Source organism: Mchenga conophoros, linkage group LG20 (genome assembly GCF_057382185.1).
Source record: "Mchenga conophoros isolate Kocher_MC1m ecotype Shallow Benthic linkage group LG20, M_conophoros_male_GT1.1, whole genome shotgun sequence".
Taxonomy (NCBI): Eukaryota; Metazoa; Chordata; class Actinopteri; order Cichliformes; family Cichlidae; genus Mchenga; species Mchenga conophoros.
The window spans coordinates 19,568,866-19,588,577 of NC_140545.1; the positions used below are offsets into that span (position 1 = coordinate 19,568,866).

General features: G+C 40.3%; 1 protein-coding gene across 1 annotated transcript; it reads right to left on the reverse strand.

The window, feature by feature from the left end:
* Window positions 1-679: 679 nt before the first annotated feature.
* Window positions 680-8,970, reverse strand: scrt2 (scratch family zinc finger 2). The gene is made up of 2 exons (XM_085259836.1): window positions 8,388-8,970; window positions 680-5,044 (listed from the first exon to the last, which is right to left on the reverse strand). Exons 1-2 carry the CDS (start codon window positions 8,545-8,547, stop codon window positions 4,245-4,247), a joined length of 960 nt encoding a protein of 319 aa, XP_085115962.1. The 5' UTR covers window positions 8,548-8,970; the 3' UTR covers window positions 680-4,244.
* Between the last annotated feature and the right edge of the window lie 10,742 nt (window positions 8,971-19,712).

The window sequence follows — 19,712 nt, forward strand, 5'->3', positions numbered from 1 at the left end:
ATACTGCTGCTGTGCTGCTGGAGGACACTGAAGGACACAAGCGATTGAATTCAAGTGTTGTATATTCCCTGGAAACCAATCAAGAAAAGCCCCAGAATAATAATCCCTGTTCGCTGTCATGATTCATTTTTATTTTGTTCCATATTTTTCTCTGGCTTTTGAGTCACTCAGAAAGAGTAGTTCCAGCATAAAATCAATGTTCCATTAAAATTTAATGACCAGGAAGGGCTTAATAGTGGTGGAACAGATGCCTCTGCTTTTGATAACGCCGACATCTCAGGAACTCTTATTCAAAGCTACATTGGTGCTGTCAGGTCCTCTGACCGCTCCCGTTCCGAGCTGTTGTGAAAAACAAAGGATATTGGCATTTCTGTGCCTCCGAGCGGTGAAATTAAAAGTTAGTAAATTGACAGTAAAGCTCATAAAATCCCTCAAACATTGACAGAGGAGGCTACAGCTGATGGCACATTATAGTCATAATTACAATTACTCACTCTGCTAATGTTGACTAAGGGATACTCCAAACAGATACCAGGCTGGCCATTTTCTAAGTGTGTGGGCAAACATCTGCAGGATACATGTGTGTGTGCATGTGTTGATAATAAAAACACAAAAACACCCCGTTATCATTTAATAAAATCATATTTGACTGTTTTAAAGGGAAGAGTGGACTTGCAGGTTCCTTGTGCTATTGTTTTTATTAACGTTATCATTGCTATTGTTGTCATCATTATTAATTGTAGCAGAACAAGATAAAATCAAAACACCCCTCAGCAATCATGGCTTAAGTTTCTTCATACTCAGCTGGAACAGAGAAAGACAGAGAGAGAGAGAGAGAGAGAAGGAAGATAAATAGAGAGAAAGAGAGGATGAAAGTGGAAAATCTTAATCAGTTTTTTTTTTTCTTTGAGGACCATATGGAAGGTTTCAAGCAGCCAACCATATGTTGAAGGCTTTTGTCATGGAAATCATACTTTTTGGCACTTTTTCATTGCGCAGCCAAGCCGGGCACATAAATAGAAGAAAATAAATTAAAAAGAAAAAAAATACAACTAAAAAGAAAAACAGAACATGATCAAATCTTTGAGAATACACAGAGTTTGAAGGTTTTTTTGTTTGTAACTTACAACAGATAGCTTTTTAATCAAGACACTCCCTGATTCACGTGGCCACCCAGACTGCAATTGGTACCTGTATTTGTCTTTTTTTTTTCTTTAAATAAAAAAAGACAGCATGAATAGAAAAAGAGCAATTAAATGTCTACATGCATTGTCATATTATTGCTGTGATATATTTACAAATATATTTACAAAATTATCAAAGAGGAACAATGTTTCCCTACGTCTAAATCAGTAGTTTGGAATCAAATTGTGCCTCCCTCTCTGCAATTAGTATTTTCTCTGAGGACTAGCTGTAATACTCGCAGTTTTAGATAGAAGCCTACAGGTATAATATATGTCCAATCAATCTTTTTTTAATGATCTCGGTGCCTTCTGCCTTAGTAAAGGTTTTGGAGATGCCTTATATGCCATGGTGAAATGTAAAACATAGAATAAGTTGGAAGCAGTGATCTCTGCATTAGTTCACTAATACAGCGACGTGTGTTCGGCAAGTTAATCAGGAGACAGGTGGTTTGGATGCTCTCATGCAGTGATTCAGCTGTAGCGGTTAGGCGAGCATTGACAGGATGATGGTGAAACGGGGAGGAGAGGACGGACAAACAGAGCAGAAGCTCATCTTTACGCTCTTTTATCCTCAGCATTGTGTTTTTGTTTTATTAAGGGCAAGCTCAGCATTACTGTGATCGTGCCATCCATTTGGAATATGCAAATAGCTGACAGTGCATTTGCCTGCTGGTGCTTGACCTTCCCCTTGGAGGTCGCTCACCGACTCAATTACGCTCCCTATCTGCAGTCTGTCTGCAAACACCTGTTATCCTCCCACACTCCGCCACCCTCCGCCAATCCCACTTCAGCACATCTCATCCTCGCTGCGTCTGTTTAGAAGCAGTTGGGACAGGATGAGGACGGCTGTTGGGGTGGGGAGGGATGCGGGACAAATGATGTGGGAGTTAGAAGTGCATTACAGCGCGTCGTTTTATTGCAACAGTCTTGAAAACTTTCTCCACCAAGGCAGTTCATGTCAAGATCATTTTCATTAGTGCTGGTTAAGATGTACGTGCAGCCAGCTTTATTCTGCCTCAGAGATTTCCTTCAACGGCACGTGACACGTTTGGGATCGGTTGCGACTTTATTTAACTATATTTAATTGCTTTATTATGTCAGTGTGTTAAATGAGATTTATTGTAAACCTTCTAGCAATTCAGTTACTCAAGCTGCCAGAAGATATTTTTGCACCTGCTTGGTCTGAACAACAGTAATACTTTCAGGTGAATACGAACAGATTTTGATACTTTCTCACAATTATTATTGCTTTTTCACCTTTGCAGACTTGGTGTAACTTAATTACACCTACATCATTTGACTTGTTTTTACATCTACATCCATGTCTATGTCGGCCGTTTATAAAAATTCCTTGTCGCCTGAGATTTAAAGACAGAAAGTCCCGGAAAATCTTCAGTAATGAGGAGGAAGAGGAGGGGGAGGTGGACTTTGGAGAAACCGTGAGATAAAGTTGTTTCATTTTATTGCCCTAGGTGGAGTTATGATTGTTATACATGTCAATTGCTATGTCAGGTAAGTTATTGCCACAAAAACAAAAATACTTCTGCAGTCATTCATTTGAAGTCTTCTAGCGCTGCTACTGTACATTGTTCCTCTTTAAAAAACTAAGTCCCATGGACTCTCTACAGTTTTCATGCATATAAACATTTTCTTTGAAAATCAGCAGCATCTTACAAGGTCAATGGATGTTCCTTTTTTAAAAATTATAAACCATAAATAAATACATGATAAATAAGCAAGTCTTCAATAAATACACAAAATCAGGTAAATAAATAAATAGATAGATAAATAGGTAAATAAATAAAGTATTTACATGATAAATAGATGGGATGCATCTAAACTGTGGGCGGAGCTTTTAGCGACATATAAAACAGACAAACAGAAAAATTTGACTGTCACTTTGTAACTGAGGGTGGGTGAGTCCATACCTTCACTCTGAGGTAACACTGGCGGAGGGGGGGGGAGCACCTCGAACACTGGGTGAAGATTGCTCGTAAAGACTGGAGTTTATGGAAGCCACCACGGTGGAGGAAGAACAACGAGTTTTCATTGCTATAGACGAGTCAACCGCACATGGCACTTATTATAACGACGAGATCATTTGGTCTGGCTCTCAGTGTCTGTGCATCAGGGTGAGACTATGAATTTGATCAGGCGGAGTGCGTGATAACCTGTTCAACAGGCCAACGTTTTAAAACCACTGCTCTTGCAGAATTGAATTGGATGACCTATGATCTTAAATAGCTTATTTAACTCGGCTTTTTTTTTTGTGAGTACCCACAGTTACAAAGAAGCATTTGATTAAGAAGGGATAATCAGCACAAAAAAATAAATTTAGAAAAATCAAATAGAAAAATAACATCCATTGAATTGAAACACTGGTGTGGAAAAGGGGTTTGTGTGTTTTACCTTTTAAAATGATCTCCCTTTTTTGCAAATACTGTCATAGTTCACATTTTCATAAAAAGTTCATGTTGGCAGTTGCAAAAGAATTCAATTCTTAGCAAATAAAAAGCAGCATAAAAATACAAGAGGTCATTTTGTCTCTAAAAAACAAAAGAACACTGTTAGTCCTTTTTTATGTTTTTTTTCTTTTTTCATTACTATTTCCTATAAAATATCAGGATTCTAAATATTATTACTATTGATATCAATATCATATTAGTCATTGATAAAAATTCACATGCCAGGCCTCATATATTATCGTGTGTGTGTGTCTGTGTGTGTCTGTGTGTGCACGCATGTCTTTGTGTGTTTCCATGTTCCCACATCCGTGGCAAGCATGTTGCTGAATTGTGTACATCTATCATCTACAGTCTCTATTTGGGGGAAGGTTGTTTGATTGTATGTTTCTGTGGACGATTAGCTACTGTGCAGGGAAAAAAATCCAGCATCTTCTGAAATTGTCTTTGCCATAATCATTAGAGTTTCTTCACGTAATCTCAGTGAAAATATTGCTTTCTAAAAAAAGGGAAGAAAAAAGGCATGGAGGGCAGAGTGAACAGGGTTATTGGTTGTGAACCTACAACAGGGGTTCAGTGTTTTACTTCTTCCTTGTGGTTAGTTGTCTGATCCAGAGTCATCTTCGTCTGCAGAGCCCTTGAAGCAAGCTGACTCATAGTGCTTGTTCAAGTAGGACTTGAGAGCGAAGGTCTTATTGCAGCGCTTGCATCTGTAGTGTTTGAAGGCAGAGTGTGTTTGCATGTGGGCGCGGAGGTTTGAACGGTCAGCAAAGGCTTTGCCACAGTGGGCGCAGGCAAAGGGCTTCTCCCCCGTGTGTGAGCGCATGTGACCTTGAAGCAGCCACGGCCTGCTGAAGGCTTTGTTGCACACCTCGCACTTGTGCTTGAGGTCGTGGGTGAGGATGTGCATGGCCAGCGCTGGCATGGATACGTACACTTTACTACAGGTGGGACACTTGCGGGCCATCTTGCTGTCCAGGCTGCGATGCGTCTGCTTGTGTCTGCTGAGGTTGGAGGAGGTGGCGTACGTCTTGCCGCACTCATTGCAGGTGTGACGAGGCGTGCCGGCTCCCCTCTCCTGAGCCCCACCGTTGGCACTGCTGCTTCTGGAGCCTCCACCACGACTCTCCCCATCTCCCTTTCGCCTCGAGCGCCCGTCAGAGATGAAGAAGGCATCCATGGTGTAACCCTCGGCCAGGGCCTCCGATTCACCAGTGTAGAAGCCGCTGGCGGTCATGCCAGACTGGGGGCTGTCGGGGTGCTTCAGGTCAGGGTCACAGTACTCCCCTCCGCTGCTCACCTGGGTGTACAGGGGATCTGACACTGGTGAAGCAAGCTTGTGCTCCATCTTCTTCTCCCCCTGGTATACAGATGGCGTGATGTAATCCTGGATGTATCCTGGACAAGAGAAACACACAAACACAGTTGGCCAAGGGTTGTGATGAGTAAGGACACAGTGACATGCTAATGATTACATGATTGTAGTGTTGCATGATGGTGAAAGACTGAGTGGCAGAGCTAATTTCATTTTTTCCACAACCCACAGGTTGTACAGACAATAGCTCAGTGATGCAGGGAAACGTGCAAGCTCAGCTGCGTTTAGAGAGGTTGCAATTTTACAATAAAGATGAGCGCTAGATAATAGCTCATCAAAGAAGTCTCCTGTATAGGAAGATGCATATTAAAATCCTTCTTAAATGTAGTAGGCTCACTGACTGGCCCGTCTTTCACTGCGACTGCTGACATCAAAGAGAATTATATTTTAAGACTAAATCCTAGAATAAAAATCTCCCCTTTTTTTACTATTTTATTTTAAAGCTTTTTATACAGGTTTAACAAATTAAATGTGTTTCTTTGCTTGTTGTGAAACAGACTAATGTGATACATGCATATCTAATGCAGGTCTTTTGTGCTACTTCTTCAAGCAGGTTTAAACATGATGCAGTAGAGCAAGGCCCCTAAGTGATTTAAACTGCGCAGAGCATGGTTTCAGAGTGATATATTTTATTGGCATCATTCAAGTCTTTCCTTTCTCTCCGAAGCAGCTCAGTGCTACAGGAGCTAGAAGGCTGGCTGGCAGCTAAATGCATCAAAACGTAACTCGATCTAGCCTTACGTTATGAATCTCTGGAGCATATACTACCTTCAGGCTTGATATTCTATAGGTTAAACATAAGCGAGCAAACATAAAATGTGGTGAAATTTCCTTCCCCTGACAAATAGTGCATAACTGCAGAAAAAAAGCCATTCCTGCACCGTGTGCAGCAAGCAGTGGAAATTAGGTATTGACTTCTTTTTTAATGAAATTCAAAGTTTTGAAGTGATCAATAGGCTATCATCTGTAAAAATAGTGCAGCTGTTAGAACAGCTGAGTGCTGGAGAAGACAGAAATAATGCAAGAAACAGATCAAGTACCTGCAACACACAATAGCAGTCTATTGAGTGCGTGCTTGATATTGTGCAAAATGGCATCATGCACGTTTTTTGTGAAGAAGGTCACCTGTCTGCAGCAGTGAGCACACTGAAGTACCTCCAAGAAACAAGCCATTAAGAAATCAGTTGAAGTGCTCTCTTACTGCAGCGTCTCCATTCCCAAGGGTTTGAGTTCACACACCCACTTTGTCAAAGACATGACCATGACACCCGGGGACAGGGAAAACACCAGGCCTGCGCACACATTATTGTGCTGCACTGCATGGCTTCACTTTTTTAAATGCACAGATGGTGTTTGTCAGAAAGAGAGGAACACTTGTTTTCAAAACCAGATTATTAGAAAAAACACGTTTATTTATCCTTTAAAAACATATTCTTATAATTACAGTTAAATAGGCAAGTGCTGCTTCTGCTTCAGAAATTAAATCCACCTGATTTGCAGCCACACTATTAAATGTTATGAATATAATTGCATGCTACAAATCGCAGCATGGGCTTTTTCTGCTTTTTTTTTTTTTATCAGCAAAGCATACTTTGCTGCATCAGTATAAGCGGAATTGTTTACTATGTTTCAATTACCCAAGGTCAGACACGAAGCTTTAGGACTCGAGCTGTATCAGCCTTTACAGCCCATAGACTCATTTCTGTAATGCAAAGCAAGCATGTAATTAATGGACCCTCTCAGCCACCCCTCTTTGTTGTTCGACAGACACTCAAGTCAAATGTCTCCACAATGGGGGGAAGAAACTCTCCTGGCACGGCAGAAGTGCTGATGTTAGGGATTTCAGCCACGCTGAGGATTCTTTTTTTTTTTTTACCTTTTTTTTTTAACTCGGCATGAAAAGAACAATTCTTTTGTTAGAATTAAATACCTTTTGTCAAAATTAATGTTTTGCCTTATTGTGTTTTCTTTCTTTTTAATATAATGCATTATTCACGGTGTTGAACAATAGATTCAAGAACAATAGAGAGTGACAAAAATTATACAAATGGATTTCTAATTATTTTAAATCTTGCAGAAGGAAAACTAAAAAACAGAATTAGTGTAAGCTGCACTATATGATTAAATATATAAAAACGTTTTAACAGACATAATTTTTTTTAGTCTTCACCTGGAAGTTATTTAGAGTTTTGTAAACCTGTTCAGTCTCTTTTGCCCCGAATAACATTTTTATTTTAAATCCCCCGTCTTTTGAATTTCACCTTGTTGCTGACAAGGTTGAATAACAGGTGGGTATGAACACAGCATTTAGCCGTGGACCGTGAAGCCTCTCTCGCCATGCAAACATCCCGAGAAACCACAACAAAGACTCACATATGGCCCACCAAACGTGGCCACAAAATGGAAGCGGCAGGCTTAAAGCGGACCGTGAAAGTGAAGGTCGCCTCACAGCTCTGACGGGAGCTTAGTGCGAGCAGTGAGTGTGGTGTCCACAGTGCAGCTATGTGCCTTTCTTCGTGTTTACTGTACATCTGTCACGTGATCGGCCTCATTGCTGCCCCAAGCATTTTTGTCTCCCTTTTCTCCTTCCCCTCACTATCCCTTTAACCCAACTCCCCACCTCCCTCCTGGCTCTACTGTACACTGTGTTAATGTCTCTTGTGGCGGCGATAGGCCTGCACGGCTGAAACTCTAACCCCTGCTAGTTTTCAAATGCCCGGAAGGAAGAGAAAGATGTAGTGGAGCGATGGGGGTGGGGAGACTGTGCATGCTCCATTTGGATGGGAAGAGGGGGGCAAGGGAGGATCGGACCGTGATCGGAACTCAAGGACAATAACAGCTAAGGACAAATGTATCATCTGATGCTCATCGCTCATATTCATGAATTTTTTTAGTCCACATGATGACCAGATATAGTCAGCCCATGTGCGTTCAGCCACCACAGGTTGGTGCAGTCATACAAATACGTAACAGGAGCTTCTCCTGATTAGACACACGTTTTGCTCCCTATTTACATAAACTAATCCGTGGCTTTGACCTGAATTGCGTCTGTCCTTCACTAGAGTCAAAAAACAAAAGTCTGGGAGCACACTGGTGGGGGTGGGGTGCCTCTGGAGAGGATTATTTAGGATACCAGTGCAAAAATCAGCTGGCTTAATGTAACATCTAAATTAATTTACATGCTACAAGCATGCTGTTGGCTGACTCAAAGGAAATTCTCACTCAACAACAAAGCAAAAGAAGATACCATCTGTGCTAAGTGTGGAAATATCAGGCATGCTGAAATCAGCACCGGAGCTGTTTACAGGCAGGAGCGCTAGCACATCTTTAACTGGAGCAGCTCGGACTGGAGGCATGTTAACTCACCATTCTCGCTGAGACGAACCCCGAGGCTGGTCACCGAGTCTGTGATGGAGCGTGCAAAAGTGAACGAGTCGTCCAGGTGGTGATGATGATTGGAAGTGGCCACATTGGACGAAGAGAAATCATCAAGCTTGATCTTCTTTACCAAAAATGAGCGGGGCATGTTTCAATGGATAAAAACACAGAGCTGAGAAAAACGCATGAGAGAACTGAAAAGACCCTTCTGAGGAAGCACACAAGCAGAGCTGGCTTGACGATAATCCTTGTGGTTAATGTGAAGACAAGAGCCAAAAACATAAGATAAGAAAGAAAATGGAAACCAGTGGACAACAAGGCTGCCGGCAATGCTGTGTGATACTCTCTGGCTCCCCCAGCTTCCCCCGGAAAAATAAAAAAATAAAAAATAAAAGCGATCCTGTTCAGCACTGGATAGCTCCTGTGATGCAGCAGGCTTAAGGGACCAGTGAGGAAGAGAAGAGATGGAGACAGACAGAGAGAGGAGGGAGAGAGAGAGACTGTCAGACTAGCTGAGATCAGCAATCACGCCAGCCTTTATATGGGGCACAGGCAGTGGAAGATCAGGTGGTGCTGCGAAATGGAGCTGCTTAGCTTTAATCCATCAAATGTCCCCGGGGACACACATCAAATTACTACTGAACCGTCTGTGCATTCGCACACAGACAGAGGAGAAAGAACACAGCCAGACCCCCACTGCCCCCACTGCTGCTCCCCCTCCTCCTCTCCTCCCCTCCCCCTTTCACCCCTCTTATGCTCCATGCTCAGAGGAGGAGTAAAAGAGGAGGGTAGACAATGGAGATGTGGATGAGAACACACTCAGTGTCCTGTCCCCCATTGTTTTCAGATGAAGTGGCACAGTTTATGTTTGTCTTGTACAGGCACGGCCTCCCTCATGTCACCTCCTTTACCACAAACAGCTTCAGATCTTTCCATCCCTTCGACACGCCGCACTGTACTCGCATGCTGAGAGCACACATACAGTACAGAGGAGAGGCTATCAGAGCGTCTGGGAGAGCTGGACCTTTTTTAAAGCTGCACTGGATTCCAGCACTGCTGACGAGCTTGGCTACAGGGAAGTACAAGCGCCGCACAGCTCAGCTTCCCCCTCTCTCTCTCGCTCTCTCCCTCCCCATTACCAGTGCACAGATGTGTGTCCTGCCATGCGTGGCAGTGAATTATCTGATTAATTAATTACATCTTTTTTGATTAGGGTGAAATCCAGAATTAGATTCGTGCTCACTAAATTGGCTGCATATCTCTGGGTTGGTTTGTGTTTGTGTGAATTCATTAGCTCACACCGTGATTGTTATGCTGCATCATTTTTCATTAGAGATTTCATCACACGGGGGAAAAAAAAGACAAAACAAAATCTTGCAGTTGCCTCACAAAGCAGAAAACACAAATGATGCACCTGTTTGATTCACTGTCAACAGGAAGCACTCGCATCACATCACTAGTTTGACTAAATAACACAGTATTGTACAAATATGAGTCAAGACTATTAAAAGAAAATTGTTCCTCTTTCTGTTGTAAGTAACATCAGATCTGTGTGTGTCCATGTGTGCTTTGCTTTTCTCTTCCTGTGGCTTGAGCGGTGCTAGAAAATTCAGTATGATACAAAAGTTTCTCAGATATTTCTTTCACTGAACATTTTATTTATAAAATGTTTTATTTTTACATTTTATTTATAAAATGTCAGAAAATATTTTTTTAAAAATACCCACCAGAGATTCCCAAAACCCAAGGTAAAATCTTCAGATTACTTGTTTACTCTACATATCAGTGAAAACCCCAAGATATTCAGTTCAACAGCAAAAAAATGAAATACCAGCTGTGTAAAGCTTTTACCAGATAACATATTTGATAATTGATTGTGCATCAGGGTGTCAAATTATTCATAGTTCGGGGGCCACATATGGCCAGTTTTATTTTGGGTGGGTCAGACCAGTAAAACCACTGAATAAAAACTAATCTGAAAAAGAAGCTTCCTTTTTATTTTTTCCCTTTTTTTTTAGAGTGAAGCCCTGAAAATGTTTAATGTAAAATCCACTTACAAAACAAAATGTGGGTCAGTTGAGATTTTCTAAGAAGAATTTTAAGAAGCACAGTTTCAGGTTCTTCTGTAGACAGTCAGTAAGCTGTTATTATATGTGCGTGTACTTTTAACAGATCACAGTTGATCTACAAAATGACTGCACAAAACTGTAGCTTGTAGAGTATTTTGTAACTGAAACAACAACAACAGTATTTTACTTATCTACAAATTGAACAGCTTTAAGAATTTCTTTTCAGTTTTCATGCTATCAAAAGCTATTTTGGTACGTCTTGTTGGACCTTTCTCTTCTCCCTGCTTTTAATAATTAATTGAATGTCAGAATTAGCTGTGGTTAATTTACTGGCAATTAACTTGATTAATCTTTTTTTTTCTTTTATTTCAACATTCTGCCTTATTTAACTGGTAATACTATCACTTTTTTATTGATTGCATCTTGGATATTAACAGTAGTTGTTATAGATATTATAGAAGTCCAACATCAGGAGAACATGTTCAGTGTTTAGAGCCACTTGTGGATTCTCCTGAAAATGTCAGTTTTCTTGAGAACCTTTTGACTAATTTCATAAATATGGATTTTCCATGTTGATCATACTCTTAAAATTGAGCTTGAAAGTGGTAAAAGGTAGTGTAGATTTACTCAGACGTCTCGGCGTGCCCACTTCCTGCGGGCCTCCTAAATCATATTCTCCACTAACGGTGACCCTGTGGATCGGCCGCAGCGGGTGCCAAGAGTGGACGGTTTAAATCTGTGCGGTCAGGATTTATCACAAATATGTGATTGTACATTACAGGACAAGTTGACGCCGCTGTCACCAGGCTTATAGTCCACAGCCAAGGACGAGCAAGGTCAGGGGAAGAATAACTGTCTGAAACAACGAACTGCGGTGAAGTTTTGTTTTTCTGGTGAAATACATTTTTTAGTAAACACTCTTTGGTATGAGTCATCTGAGGAAGTATTTCTCACAGTGTAATCTATTCTGACTGATCTAATTGCAGCTGTTTTCTTGTTGTGATAATACATTAATGTTGCAGAGAGAAAAAACAAACATCTGTGTAGCTGCTGAGTTATTCTTCAGATTTCATTCCACAGAGCCTGGAGGTTAAATGAAGAATGAACCTTTCTTTGACTGATATTGACCTTTTTCTGCAGCTTCTTAAACCTGCAGTCTGTGTCTTCCTGAACTACAGCGCACCTCTGGCAAAAGCTCTTGTTATTCTGCTCTTTGTACAATGCAACAGAACGTAGTGTGCAGTATGTCGTTGAAGCATGAACTTTAGATCTGATACGCTCAAGGAGTTGTTAGTTAAGGGTAACATTTATTTTTGTTAGGGAGCGATATGACTTTTTTTTTCCTACCCTCTTAAATCTTTTAATTAATATTTAAAAAGTTTTAAGAAAATAAATAAAAAATAGAGTCATCGCAAGATGAAGTGCCTAAAATTTCACTTGTAACTGATTTCAGTTTTAAGTGCAACAAAATGTTTACATTTTGCTGTTGTTTCCCAGAAGCTTTAAAAAGTAATGCAGTAGGACAAAGCCCAAATATTAAACAGTTAGGAAAAAAGTGTATCTGACATTTTACCATAAGTACTAAAGAAGGTGTCTTTTCTTAGTAAGTCTCCAATTTAGTCCTGGGCACATTGTTAAATACACCCATATTCAGGGTTTACAGTGAATGGTCCAAAAAAAAAAAGAAAATATCCAATAAATGGAACTTTTCTGGAAAAAAGTGATTTGTTGATGTCAGAGGGCAGAGGAGAATGGTGGAGATGGAGATTCCCATCATGAATGTGCAGCTTTCATATTTTGTGTGATGCTGTCATGTCAATAAAGACCAAAGGAGGGCTGTTTTCAGCACTTTGCTCAATCTATGCCACAAAAAACAAAGGCAGTTGAGGCAAAATTGGGTCCAATCCATTTTGCTGCCTAATTGCAAAAATTCAGGCAACAACAAATTTTACAATTGTGTAAAGAAGCCTTAAAGAGGAATGTTAAGGTAGCAGTCAAAGGCCATAACATTAAGAGATGCTATGCAACAACTATATCAGTAACAGAAAATTCATGATTTGGAATAATGAGTTGCTTTGAATCCTGACCTCAAACTAACTGAGATGTCACGGTGGGGGGTGGGGGGGGGGGGGTGCTGTGATCTTGAAGTTTGAGACATTGTAAAAATTGTGATGAACAGAAACAGATTTTGGGGGAAGTTGTGCAAATCTCAAGAAGCTGCAGGAACCATTTCCAGATTGCACTGTGAGTCATTACTTCCAGATTTAAAAAGCAGTTGGCGTGTTACTAGTTTAGTCTTAACTGTGTTTCAGTTTAATTTTAAATAAAATTATGATCAAACAGCATTTTTGAATAATCCAGTTAAGAAATCCAGGTACTTGCAAAGTGCATAACCTTTAATGAAGACAGACTACAAACTTCCGCTAAGGTTGTAAATTACATCTACACATCTACACAAAGATATCTGGGTTTAGATTAGCTTATGACATTTTTGGGAAAAAAAATCAAGACAATGTCTGCAATTTCTTTATTATTTTTCAATCTGATATCTATGCATGAAGATTTATTGCACTATTTTGGACTATTTTACAGTAGTAGTGAATTCTTCAAATAAATTCTTGACTCCATATTTCAAACAGTTGGGCCAAGTTCCAACTCTGGTCAAATTTCCATGCAAATTATTGCAAATTAGAGTAACCCTGCTAACAAACAGACAAACTGTAAAAACGCTATAATGCTCTAATGCCGGTGAAAAACCGTCTTGAATATTGATATCGTCCACATCTTCCAGAATGATGGCTGGCAATTTGGCTTTGTGGAATAAAACCACCTGTAACTGGAAAAGGCATCAACCAGCATGTTTACACCAACATCTCATTAAATATTCTGTGCTCAGGCTGTTCCCCACATGGCTTTAATATGATCTGCTAATTAATTACTGCAACATGTAATCTCATATGAATTTTAATGTTAAATTATAGAATACATGCCACAAGTCTGCTACATGTTAGAGATGAACTGTGAAAAACAACACCTCAAACATTTCTACAGCAGCATGACACTTTTTTTTTTTTGCCAGTTGTTCCACATCCTCGCTCTCCTCCTAATGCCAGAGTTCTGGGCCACTTATGGCCCCCAGACTCCCACTGACATGTGGTCAGTGCCTCAGGATGTTACCATAGTGACTGCACCCCCGAAGGCTGGAGGGGCTGGAGGGGCTTCTCTTCTGGTCAGATGGTGGGAGGGCTGAGATACTATCAGCCTTATTAACATCCTGTATGGCCCTCCAGGGTTATGGAGATGACCTGCCCAGCCACATAAATGAAGTCAGTCTAGTTGATTTGTTCCTTCACACTGCTTCACCACAGAATTACTCCATCCATTTATTTTATTACAGATGTGTCTTTTCTCCTGACATAATTAAAGAGTTATTGCACAGAAAACTTGATTTTTCACAGAGATTCGCACACATAAAACCTGAAACCTGAGCTGCTCATATAATAAGACTCAGTTGGGTTAGTGGAAGAAAAGCTAAGAGTCCATTAAGTGTAAACATCTATTTTTTGCCTTACTTGAGAGTGTGAGTGACATAACAAACAATTGACAACAGAAAATGTGAACGAAACCTTGAGTGACAGCGTTACCGAAAAAGACATCCTGACAGACAAAACCCAAGACTTAAAGGATGAAGACCAAAAAAAAGGATTAATTGTGCAGTAGTGTGGAGATATTTTGACTATTTAAAGTTCAACAAAGAAGCAGAGCAGCATGCACTGCAAACTGTCGAAAGCATGTTACCACAAAGGCAGTTAAACACCACAACAAGACATGATGTCAATAAGCAGTGTCGGAAATGTTGGATTTAGGCAGCTGATTAAAATAACTGAGCTTCGTTAACGACTCCCTGGACATAAACATTTTCCACAGACAGCACTTTCCCAGCGGTACACAAACTGTAGAGACAGTTGAATGTCTGTGGCATCCTGTGGGGTCCTGAGGACATAGATACCCCCTCTTCAATTTTACATAAAAATAATAATAATTTGCAAGGAATGATGAGCACAGATGCTAGAATCTAACTGTTCTGTTGGTGTACTAAATAAATCGGCAAAACCAAAATGGAGAAATGGTATTTTATGGCATTAAAAAAAGAACTTAAATATGCAACATGTATTTATTAAATTACAAAATACTTCTAATTTATTTCCTTATTCTGCCACAGCTCTTTCACTCCATTTGGTGCAAACCTTCCTTTTACACTGACAGTGATGAGACGTGGCTCAGTGAAGAAGGTCAGGAAACCAGTAATGAATGTGCTGTAGATTTCGAGTTTAACATGAAGTCTGAATGGACCTTAACTGCCTCCCCAGTCACACGGTATCTAATGCTGTTTGGCAGATAGTTCCGTGTATCACTCATGCCCTATTTGGCTTGTGTCTGCCTGTTGTCCTGTATGCATCTCCGAGCGTGTGTGCGTTTGTTGTCCACGGGCAACTGTTCAGTAAATAGGGCAATTAAGTGTGAAAAGCAGAAAGGAGCTAGCATGTTCCTATCTCTTTGGTGGGGGAGATAATTTATGCTAATAACATCTCTACTGCTCAAGCTGCCCAAAAATGATAGCAGACCCTTTTGGCTTCAGAAGAATCTTTTCATCCTCTTGGAGAAAAAAAAGTGGTTTCTCAACACCTTGCAAATAAGACAGCTGTGTGGCAGTGAATGGATCTCTCTCCCTCTCTCTCTGCCTTTCATCTCCAGATGATAATCTTTTCCCCTTCACTGTCTTGTATGGTGGATGTTTGTTCTTCATTTAGCCTGTGGAATACTTGAAACCTAGTTCCCCCTCTGTCTCCTCCCTGCTCTCTCTTATAGCCTTACACCCTGCATACAATCTATCATCATTTTTTCTTCAAGTGCCATCAAAGGAAGTCGCAGTGTGTGTGAATGTATTACTGTAAATAGTATCCTATGCATGAGTGATATTTCTTAATAACACTTAAATTCGAGCTCAGTATGCTGTTCATGTGACATAAATTCCTCTGTCACACAGAGGCTTTGGGTGGCTGTGGAGAGCAGGGGCCATGCTGGCAGTTCAATAAATAATCCCTGTGAAAGTGAGCAATAAACCACATGAAATCTCTACCTCAGTCAGGAGCTCCCATGTCAGCCACTAAAGGGAAGAAAGAAACAGCAGCAACGTGATGACCAGAGACCATGGAGTGTCAGGGAAATTCAGTGACTTGAACAGATGATACAATAAATAACCACTGGCGATGCGAAGCTGACAGGTACTGAGTTAAACTAATCTTAAACTACGTAGACAGATATGAATATGCAGACTCGGTAGTTTATTGGTACCAGAAGGCTTCTGGTTGTAGTCCACTTGTAGTCTTGAATGCTAATAACCAATCGTGTTTAAGCAGGTTTTGGTCACATGCAGTCAGACTTGGGTTGCAAAACAGGGATTTCAGTTAGCAAAATGTAATCTCAAAACCATTGATGCTTTAGCTCTTTGTTTAAGCTTTTACTTTTATTGTCTGCATTCACAAACCATTACCAGTGGACAGAACAGGAAGCCTTGGTCCAGATGGCTGCTGACTACACCAGAAGCCTTGGCTCTCTGATCTCAACTTTGAGGCAATGCAACAACATGATGTGACACCAATGGCTCTCCACATACTGCATATTTGGACCATTGGCATCAAATTCAAATGCACCAGGTACTGACTAAGTGTCACATTTGAATGACCCAGTGTTAAGAAAAAGCTTAGGTACCTAAAGTAAATACTTATTTTTTTTAAAAAGGAAATAAAGTTTAAACCAAGTATCTTAATTTGTCTTTGTTCACTATAAAAAAATAAATCCTGATCTAATTCAAGCATCTGATATCAAAGTAAAGCTTAACTTATTACTTTGTGCACAGTAAATAGGAAGTTAACAGTGTCTTCAGTGCAATGGGGACCTCTATAGTCAAAAAACCACCAGTGTTTCCATTTGAAGAAATCTGTATTCACAGTATGACTCTGTTCTGGGACCTCCCCACACTTCAATGGATATATGTGCAGCAGGAGGAAGACTGCAGTACGGAAAAGAGCAGGCATCAGTGACAACAGATGACACTGAGTCAGTTAAGCTATGTACACAATGGAAGTGATTTATTCAATGGATATTGTTTTTGAAGTTGATGACCGGTCGCTTGCAGACATCCCTATTCCAATCAGTTAAAGTTAAGTTTTATTTATATACTACCAAATCACAGTAACAGAAACCTCAAGCTGGTAATTCCAGTTTCTGATTGCCTAGGCAACCCATAAATATATTTACTATACTTTCTTCACTGTATTCTTCACTCTCATTGGAAATTCACTTTGGTCACTGGCCTAGAAGTACAGAAAATTTCATCTGGGATCCCACCTACTTCTCATTTCCAGCACTTTTTTCCGCTCGTAAACACTTGCAGTTGCTTGCAGTAGCAAAATGTGATTCAGAACATTCAAAACATTTCCAAAGTGGATGTAGCTTTAGATGCAGTATGATCAGAAGAGCTAGGGTAGAGGTGGGTTGCAAAGTGGGTGGCAGATTAACAGCAAATGTAAGCGGACTTTATTTCCCATAGCTACAGGAATTAGCACAGGTCATCTGCTAATCGGAAGGTTGGTGGTTTAAACCCTAGCTGCTCCATCTTCATGGCAAATATATCCTGGGCGAGATGCTAACCCCAGGTTGCTCTCTGATGCATCCGTCGAAGTCTGAATGTGTGTGAATGTTGGATAGAAAGTACTTACATGTTTTAAAAAAAAGTGCTTGTATTAATGGGTGAATGAGGGATTTTGAATAAAGCGCTTTGAGTGCCCAGGTAGAGTAGAAAAGCACTATATAAGAACCAGTCTATTTACCATTTGTTATTTAGAGGCTTATCAGCTAGTGTGCCTGGCACTGAGATCAGCTGATCAGCAGCAACTGTAGCTGAGTTTGACTTTGTGGCCTGCCTGAAGTAATGCTTGATTTATAGATTACATAGTAACGTAGTACAGTTGCGGGATTGCTTTTTTCAAATTACAGTTTGAAATGATTGCTTATGTTTACTAATCCCAGTAATTACAGTAATTATAGACACAGCACTGACGTGTGTGTCTATGCTCAATAGACTTTGTGGTCCAGGGTGTGTTTGCTGGAGGTGTTTCCAAAGAGAAGGCTGACTTCAAAGTTGTCCTATATGTTGTCAATTCCCTGCTGATATCATAAACCTCCTGAATAAACTAGATTTTCTCAGGATGGTGTGAGAATTTCAGCGCTTCACTAACAACAATATTAGTCTGTTGATTGTCAGTAAATCCAAGCTGCAGGTTGACAACTTGTTGATGCCGGGCAGGAAACTTCACAGGAGTAACTTTCCGAACACTGCTGGCTAATTTAGTTTATTGTGAAGGCTGGAAACAGGAAACAGCTTTGCTGGCTCTGTATAAGTGATTAAAAATCCTCACTAATTAGTCTGCTTTACTGTGTTTAATCCATGCTAAAACTGAAGTGTAAAAATGACACTTAACAACTCTATAAGAGGTGGCATGTGCCAACCAGCAGAGACTCCAGGAAGTTAATAATGCTCTCCAAGTAGTAGTCTAAATAAACCACATAAAGGAGGTAAATTTGTGAGTTTTGAAGGTGCTGGTTGGTGGATTTTAATACCTTCTAATTGGTAGAAGTCGTATTGATCTTCTTATCCTTGCAGAAATCCTATAAGCATATTTCTAAATTGTTAATCTGTCTTTAACAATGAATACATTTTGTGTAAACAATTGTGTGGTAGAGCAATTCTTCTTCTGCAAAATGCGTAAGTGTGTTCTTAGTAAAGCAATTTCATTTTCTAAGGCAGTAATTAAACCTTAACTATAATCGTCATCATCACACCTTGCTCTGATTTATCGAGAAATAATTGTACAGATAATCTTAGTCTAAATTAATTGGGTTAATTAATCACCACTGTGTCCTCGCCCTCCCTCAAATACAGGTATTGTAGGTCTTTTCACATTATGTTCCATCACAAAGGTCAGAGCAGTGGGTAATAGACTGTCGTTTCTAATTTGTACTTCCATGCAAAGGAAGAGCCAATGCATTAGTGAGATGATATCAGCCTGTTTAAAATTAGATAATAAATGGACGGATTTGCACGCACGCAGCATGAATGCAGCATGAATACAGCAGTCCGGCAGAAGGAGCAAGTCTGGAAAACAATTACACATGGGTTACTAATTTTCTTTTTGAAGATCCTCTACACCTGTTTGCAGCCAAGGGGACAAACAAAGATACTGGTTCCTGACATCGCGCCACGGTGCAGTTATATTAGAGAAAAATAAATAAATAAAAGAAATCTGCAACAAACTAATTTTCCACTAGGCAACACTGAGGCAGGCATTTTCAACTTATGTGTTTTTCTTACTGTGTCAGGGAGAGAGGTGAGATCAATTTCCACAGGATTAGGCTGCCTGGGGAAAATGATTGCTTTTTCTAATACTTAGTAACAATTTTTCAATTTCCTGTGGTCTTTGTTACTCTCAACATTTTTGCAAATGAGCAAAACAGAGGCAAGCAGCGTTGCTGCTCTGCGAACTTCACCTTGGGACCAAGCATCATTTGCATATATATTGAGAGCATACGTTTTTGGTTTATAATAGTCACCATTCTGGGGTGGGGGCGGGGAACCGGGGGCGGCTGGCAGGCATTCTGTCACCTGTTATGAGGCCCTTGTCCGTGAACATCCCTGGGAGACGAAAACAGGCGATAATTACGGTGCTGGGACTAAACTGGTGTTGTTCTCTCCCTTCACACTTTGTTGGAAATTTAAAGGAGAAAAAAGTATAACAAAGCCGGCTACAGGGCTCGGGTTTGTTTCTAAGCTGCTGGAGATTTTCAGAAATTCACAGAAAATGAAATTAATCTATCAGCACAGCACTGATTCTGTGGTGATTACAGTTTGAGTCTGGCACTAATAAATCCACACGTTCCACTCTTTGCACTTTCACAGGGGCTAACTATATTCATGCAGAATCAGAGGAGATGCACTGCAGATGGTCACATGACAAATGGCTTTATTGCCCCGTTATGGAGATTTGAATCATAATTGAGTGTCTCTACAGTGATGTGTGCACTTGGTATGACTCACAGTGAGTCTCTTGCTAGAGGACAGATGAGCTCTGTTGCTTCTGCTTCAATCTACTGCTACATATTTAGATTTCACCTCAAATCTTTT